A 7,593-nucleotide genomic window follows, 5' to 3' on the forward strand; every position below is an offset into this window, starting at 1 on the left:
GGTTATCCTCTGACTAGAAGCCAGCTTTCAATTTCCTTCAGTGAAGATGGTAAACGAACAACTATCAGGTCTTGCAGCTCTTCAACAGCATGTGACTGAAATGTGTTTTACTTTCCTTCCTCAGTCCTTTGAGTGTTTGATGTTCTCTGTGCTTCAGGTCTGTTCATGCGGAGTGTTCGGACCAGGCTGGGGAACGCACAGCAGAGTCTGACCTCTACCTCTGCTCCTCCTGCAGCCCTTTGGAACAGCAGCTAGCCCCACCCTCTGACACCTCTCTGGCACTTAGTCCACCTGCTGCTCCTGATCCAGGCCAGCTCATCTGCCTGGAGCTACCACCTAGTCCTCTGCAGAATCTGAACTTATCAGAGCTTCAACCTAGTTCCACAACCACTTCTGCAGACCACCCAATAAGTTCTGTAACAAGTGAAAGCATTCCTGGAACGTCTCAGAAGGACCTCAAACTCATTCCTCCACGATCTCCATCGTATCGGAAGGATGGTGTTGCAGTGTCGCTAGAAGTCCTTGAAAGAAGTCCATCTCCACCTACAGGAGATCAGAGGCACACATCATCACCGGAGCAGACTGACCTGTTGTTGTCACCGACTCTCACAAAATACAAACCACCTGTCATATCACCATCCGCCTTCATTCAGAGTCTGGAGCAAGCTGCAGCCGATCCCCACCGCAGCCCTGCGTCCCCTCCAGCCGAGCCAAACTGCATCCCTGCGTCCCCTCCAGCCGAGCCAAACTGCATCCCTGCGTCCCCTCCAGCTGAGCCCCACCGCAGCCCTGCGTCCCCTCCAACCGAGCCCCACCGCAGCCCTGCGTCCCCTCCAGCCGAGCCCCAGCGGAGTCCTACGTCCCCTCCAGCCGAGACCCATAAGGTTCTTGTTGAGACTCTGAGTACTGCTTCACCTTCTTCCGAGACCCATCAGAGTCCATCAACACCTCCAGAGGAGACGCATAAGGTTCCTACTATGCCTCCAAGTGAGACCCTTCAGATTCCTGCATCATCTTCATTAGAGATCCATGAGAGTCCATCAACAGCTCCAGCCATGATCCATGAGAGTTCTGTAAGAACTCCTGGTGAGACCCATCAGAGTCCATCATCAACACCCTCAACCGAGACCCATCAGAATTCTGTATCACCTCCAGTGGTACATCAGAGTTATGAGGGGACCTATCAGAGTTCTGCAGCCCTTCCAGCAGGGATCAATCAACTCTTACCAGAAGAAGCTGAAGTCTCTGGTGAATTTTCTCTAAAGATGGCAGAAAGTCCTTCCTCCACTATAGAGGAGCCCCTTAAGAATCATGTAGTAGAGAACTCAAGCATTGTCCTAATTCATCTTCCACTCATCCTGTATCAGAGCCCTTCAGTACCTCAACAGGAGGCCCATCGGAGTGTTGCAGTACCAGCAGATGATTTTCCTCAGACTTCTACTACACTTCCTACACCAATTCTAGAGGACAGCCATCCAAATCTTGGATCATCTCCAGAGCAGAGCCACCAAAGTCCCTTATGCCTTGTACAAGATCCTGATAAAAATGATGCATCGTCTCTAGAAGAGACCCATAAGAGTCTTCTACCATCTCTAAAGAAGACTCAACCCCATAGAAACCTTGTTCCATCAGCAGATGAGGAGGTTACTGGTCAGGTCCAGCAGGCTTCTTCAGTGGAGACTAAAAACAACCAGGGACCATCTTTAAAAGAGACTTTGTCACCCTCTCTACAGACAACCCATCAAAGTCTGCTGCTTTCTTCTGATCAGCAGATTCCTCCAATGTCTCCCCTAAAGTCTCAGCAACCATCTGTGGAGTCTCCTGGTGAGAAATATGAAACTCCTTTTCCAGCTCCAGAAGGCACCGATCAATCTGATCCACCCCTTAGCCACATGTATACAAGTCCAGAACCATTACTAAAAGGTTCTGCTCCGTCTCCTGGGGAAACTTGCCAGATTCAAGAACATCCTCTGAAGAACTTGGGTGAAGGTTTGGTTCCATATCCAGAGGCCGATCTCCAAAGTCTTGTTACATCTCCTAAAAATCTCAAACAAGATCATCCACCATCTCTTGAAAGGACAGAAGACTGTCCTGAATTAAACCTCGGAAACTTCTCAGAAGTGGCAGCTTTGTTGCTTAAAGAGATCCATCCAAGTTCTGCTGAACTACCACTTCTCCAAGAAAGTAGTGATGGAGATCACCAGGACAGCTTCAGGACAGCACATTGTATGTTGAGCTCAACATTATCTCACCCTGCTTCCATTGACCAACAGTCACCTTCCTCATCACCACACTTTCAGTCAGAAAACCAGGAAAGTGCCCTGCCACACCAACTTGAACCTGAAAGGCCTCCTCAGTGTCAGGCTAGTCCAACAGGATTTGAGTTTGGTCCAGTGTCTTCTTGTCCTAGTCCAACCAAAAGTTCCCTCGTAAAGGTTCTGCAGAGTTCTTCTAAGCTTAGTTTGAACTCTCCTTCTTCTGAACCAGACTTCACAGAGGACCAACTAGGTACTCGATCTCTGCAGGAACATCTGGTTAACAACCCTCAGCCACAGAGTCTGAGTACATCAGGGCTGAGTCCTACCAGGTTTCAACAAGGATACCATCTGGCACCTGAGGCACCGCTACAGAGACCATGCAGTCCAGTAAGCATCATGAACTCCCAGCCCAACCATAAATTGGAAACTAGTACATCTTACCCGCAAACTCCCAGAACACTGGACCACGCAATCACTGGCTCAGACCTTCCACAGAATTTCTGTAGTCTGAACCCTAAATCACCACAGATATCTGGTACATCTACCAAGATGGCACTTGGATCCTATTCAGCTCCTTGTAGCCCTCACTCTCTCCTGGGGAATCCTAGACCCCACAGTTCTTCACAACCTGCAAGTCCAGCTCACTACAAGATGGTCAGGCAAAGTATTGACTCTGGTGGACTGAATCTGGAAGGTATAGAGTTCACCCATGACTCCTCTACAGTGCAATCTGCTGAGAGCTACCGGCCTCACATCCCTGCCCTACAGATGCCAGAAAGCCTTGATAATAGTAGCACTTCTCTTGAACACAGTAGCCTAACTTACTCACCTTGTGTAAACCAGAGTCCTTACAAAAGTCTGTCACCATGCACAAGTGATAGTTCCAAACAAGCTGAGCCAGTGCCTACAATGCCTACAAACCCTGCCTTCTGTCTCAAAGTCTTGCCAATAGAGACTCACCACACACCACAGTCAGCTGGTCTCATACCAGCGAGGTCCACAACACAACAAGATGGCCCAGAGTCTCCATCATTAATTGAAGCACAACTGGCTCAACCTGGTGACTCCATTTCTGGTCAGGGTAAGGATATAGAGCTCCATCCGGATAGACTGCTCCACACTGAGGCCCTTTTTGACTTTGGTCCCACACAAGTCCACAGCTCTACAATGACATCTTCTACCCATACTCTGTCAGCTAGCAGTTCTTTTGCCAACACTCTGACCAGTATTCCCACAAATGGTGTCTCTCCAAGGACTAGTTATGCTGGTCTAGCTAATACTGTTTGTATAGTACAAACACCCGTTAGCCCACTTCAGAGTCCAGCTGTGGATGGGACGGTGCCCCACAGACCCACGTCCAACCCTGGAACCAGTCCCAACCTTTGTCAAGCTCCCTACAGCCTGGGCTCTCTGTCAAATTGGGTTCGGGCTGTTGATCCTCCCATCCAAAGTGCTACTGTTCCCTCTTACTCTGTTCTGGATGCTGGTGCTGTCCAAACAGCAGAACCCAATGAAGGGTCCCAGAGACCTGGTGACCCTGCTCAATCTACTCAAAGCCTTGCCAGTCCTTCAGGCTCTGTCCACCCACAGGTTAGCCCTCCATCTGAAGTATTGACTTCAACGCTTCAGACTCCAGTTAGCTTTGTCAGAACGTCACAAGAATGTTCTGTCCTTGGGGCAGTGGGTTCAGAAAGTCCTCATGCTGGCCCCAGACCAGGTCCTGTGCAACTGAAGCCAAGTTCTGACACAAGTACCATTGGTTCATTGCCTCCAGAGTCTGGTTCTGATTTTGGTCCTGGTCCTGGACAGCTACTGTTCAATCTTGATCCAGGTAACCATGTTCAGCCAGTAGCTTGCTCTGAGCCTAATCTTGATTGTGGTGGTTCTGGTGTGAACTTTAGCCTTATCCCTGAACGGCCTAGTTCTGGACATGGTTGTGGACCTGCTGGAGGTGAGTATCATGGAGAGTCCACTCTGATGGGACATCAGACTGTTTTGTAAACTGGTGGTGTTCCTGCAGCAGAACAGAGGATCGCTGAGGAAGAGCAAGGAGAAGCGGCGATGGAGAGTCCAGAAGATGAGGATGATCCTGCTGAGAAGACTGAGGCACAAGGAGATGAAGATGAGAGTAGCCCAACACTGGGTCCGGTCTGTCCTTCAGGTGAGAACCGAAGTTGTGCTGACATCTATCTCCAGCGGACAAGACTGGTTTACACTGGTTCCAATTGTCCAGATCAGTTCCTATGGTCAAATTTGGGTTGTGCTGTCTCACCTACAGTGTTTCTGGGTTCTGACAGGTCGGTCAAGGGTTGAGTTCTAATTGGTTCTGGTTTTTGTTTCTGTAGGCCCCTCCTTTCCATCAGTCTCCCTGTCCTCCTGTCCTCGCTCTCAGGCCACGGACCCTAGAGGAGACCGTCCTCCATTGACTGAGAGGAGGAATGTGGAGGAAGAGTACAGCCAATCACAGAGCCTGAATAAACTTGTTGCTATGGCAACAGAATCAACCAAAGATGGACAACAGTCCCACTGCGAGCCTTCAGAGAAGCAGGAGATGGGGACGACAGAGAGACACCAGCCAATCAGAGATGAGGAGGCGGGACCAGATGGGGAGGAGACCTCAGATGGCCCCTTTCTGGATCTGGACCAATCCTTGGACATGGAAGTGATGGAGCTGATGACCTCAGCCACACCTCCCACCTCCCGCAGAGGAAAGTGGCGGAGCCTAAGGACCCTCCCTTCCTGGTCCCACCCCTCAGACGACCTGTCCATCCGTCTACGGCAGTCTCCGTTTTCCACAGAGGCGTCTCCCGAGACCTCACCTGCCCGGACCCCGGTCACTCCTCCACCTCTGACTCCACCAACTCCTCCATCCTCCATAGAGACTTCGCCCCCTTCCCAGGTAAGACTCCGGCAGGGCTACTAACATCTCCTGCAGTCTCCACTGGCTGATCTCACTTCATGTCCCTAGGCTCCGCCCACTGCCGTGTTCCTACTGACCCCAAAGATTGGCATGGGAAAGCCCGCCATCTCCAAGAGGAAGTTCTCCCCTGGCAGGGCGCGGTCCCGGCAGGTACCACAGGTCCGATCCGATCAGCAGCCTCGCTCAGAAGCTCGTGGAGCATCAGAGCCTCTGGTTGGAGACCCAGAGCCTCGCCCGGTGGGCTGGAGCATCCCACCCGTCAGGCCTCTCTCCTGTCGGGCAAGATCCTCCTCCCCGTCGGGCCGGAGCCTCTTCCCTGTTGGGCCTCTCGCCCATCAGGCCGGAGTCTCCGATCTGGTGCATGCTGCTTCTTTGTGGCTGCAGCCGTTTAGCATGTCGCTATTTAAACTTTCTGAATGTTTGAGCAGAGTTGCATGTCGTTGTCATGGTAGCGTCTCACATCTTGACAAGGCAGTTTTCTGTTTGTGGCTGTTGCATTTATGTTGCTGCATTTTGTCCCCCTCCACTCTTCCTTTCACTCTTGCCCTCCTACCTGGCCCCTCTGCATGACTCAGGGTTCGTGGTGCAGCAGCCGCAGGGCGCCGAGCCCTCCCTCATCCTCCCAGGATTCCACGGGGGAGGGAGGTTGGAGCCCTAAGCCCCGCCCACCAGACTCTCCTCTGTGGAGCATGAAAGTGGTAAATAAGCGTACCCAGACATGATGGCTTCAGGTTGTCAGGCAGTTGGTTCCAGCAGCAGCAGTTGACCGGCCTGAGGCTGAGAGTGAGGATTTAAATTGAACCAATCAGAAGCTTGCTGCTCCAGCTGAGCCCGCCTCCAGCTGTACATGGCAGTTCTTCTGGTCCAGCTTCTTTCTGGTTCTGGTACCGGTTCTGGTTCACAACCAAACATTCGGCTTCGCTAGAACAAACGGCCTGAAAACCTGAGATGTTCAAAACCTGCTGGTTCTCTTAAATCAGGACTGTAAACCAGTTTCACTCCGGCTTATGATTGCTTTATCATTTTTGTCTTGGATTTAAATTTTTGGACTTTAAATATTTTCTTTTTACCTGAGTTTAAACGGGTCTGGATCCGGTTAGCCACCCAGTTCCAGGGGCCTCATGCATAAAAGAGTGTGCAGTTTTATGTGCACTCCTTTTTGTATGGAGGCCACTAGGCGTACGGACAAATGTAGAAAAGTGCGGCGCACAAAAAAATCTGGATGTATAAAGCCTGCGCACCTTTCCTTTATAAATCCCAATTTAGGAGAAACAGAGCAGCTGCTGCTCCGCCTGCCGCCTCCATGAATACGTCTTAATGTAAATTAGTATAAATACCAGGAAGTCTGCCACCACAGGAAGTAGTAACCATGGCAATGTCCTGTTTGTAGCAGAATAGTATTTGTAATATTTATACTGCTCCATGCACAAATAAATAAAATATTATACATTTTATTTAGAAGGTGTTTTCAGGTCACATAAGGTCACCTCACAAAGATAAAAATAATACATTTTGAAGAAAGAAAAATCCAAATAAAAGAATAAACTAAAGCTGTCCGGGTCAGACCTGCTGCAGCGGCAGAGAATCCGGGTCGGATTACAGACCAGAGAGGCTCTGAATGTGGACGTTTGCTCTGCAGACAGGAATCAGCAGCAGGAGCTGCATTCACAGAGTAGAGATGCTTTCTGTCCATAAGGCGCTTTCACAAAGCGGGCGGCTCCACTGGAGGACGGCTGCAGCTGGACCGGTACCGGTACCGCTGGTACCGCTCTAAGTTCTGCTCAGAGCTCCAGGATGAATCTAAACGCTGATCGACCATCAGATGGATCTGATCTGTGATCAATCCTCCTCTGAATCCCTCAGATGTTCTCCATCAGAGCCAAAGCTCCTCAGGTAGCGGCTCACCTGGATCAGCTGCTGATGGACCTGATCGTCTCCTGATCAGAACCGAACCTGGTGGATCCATCTGCTGATCAGCCTGTTTTCTCTCCAGTCAGAATGAAATGAGCCTCAGATGCTTTCAGACGATGAGTTACAGCTTCATGAGACAAACTGAGGAAGTTATTATTCACGTCAGAGTGAAGTTTTACCTTCCTTTAGTTTCTTTTCTTTATTGTGTGAGTGTTAGCTTACTGTCTGAGGATAAATGTGGTTCAGTTTCATCGTTTAAACACTAAAATATTAAAATCATAAAATCATCAGGTTTGATGCTTCCTGGTCTAAATAACTGAATTAGGTTTCAGTGGATTTATGTGAGTTTTGACTCTTTGTAGTTTATTATTGTTCATAGATAAAGTTTGTGTGGCTGCTGCACATTTTCACACCAGAGAAAAAGTGTGCGTATATTCACGCAAACCTTCATTTTCATGCATGCTGACTTGTAAAATATGGCGCCACACATTTTTTGTGTGTTTG

The 7,593-nt window shown here is 49.7% G+C and overlaps 1 protein-coding gene across 12 annotated transcripts in view; it reads left to right on the forward strand.

The window, feature by feature from the left end:
• The window catches only part of LOC106937609 (histone-lysine N-methyltransferase 2C), a 50,962-nt gene that overhangs the window by 7,931 nt on the left and 35,438 nt on the right, over nucleotides 1-7,593 (forward strand). For 8 of the 12 annotated variants that reach the window (XM_015019194.1, XM_015019201.1, XM_015019195.1 and 5 more), the window contains exons 13-17: nucleotides 158-4,209; nucleotides 4,279-4,419; nucleotides 4,604-5,157; nucleotides 5,227-5,337; nucleotides 5,754-5,876. In XM_015019194.1, coding sequence (XP_014874680.1) covers nucleotides 158-4,209; nucleotides 4,279-4,419; nucleotides 4,604-5,157; nucleotides 5,227-5,337; nucleotides 5,754-5,876 — 4,981 coding nt within the window. The remainder of the gene's footprint in view (nucleotides 1-157; nucleotides 4,210-4,278; nucleotides 4,420-4,603; nucleotides 5,158-5,226; nucleotides 5,338-5,753; nucleotides 5,877-7,593) is intronic. The other 4 variants (XM_015019200.1, XM_015019198.1, XM_015019205.1 and 1 more) reach the window with 4 other exon arrangements.

The sequence above is a fragment of the Poecilia latipinna genome, unplaced genomic scaffold (assembly GCF_001443285.1).
Source record: "Poecilia latipinna isolate Pla-1442-1.1 unplaced genomic scaffold, P_latipinna-1.0 Scaffold2389, whole genome shotgun sequence".
Classification (NCBI taxonomy): Eukaryota; Metazoa; Chordata; class Actinopteri; order Cyprinodontiformes; family Poeciliidae; genus Poecilia; species Poecilia latipinna.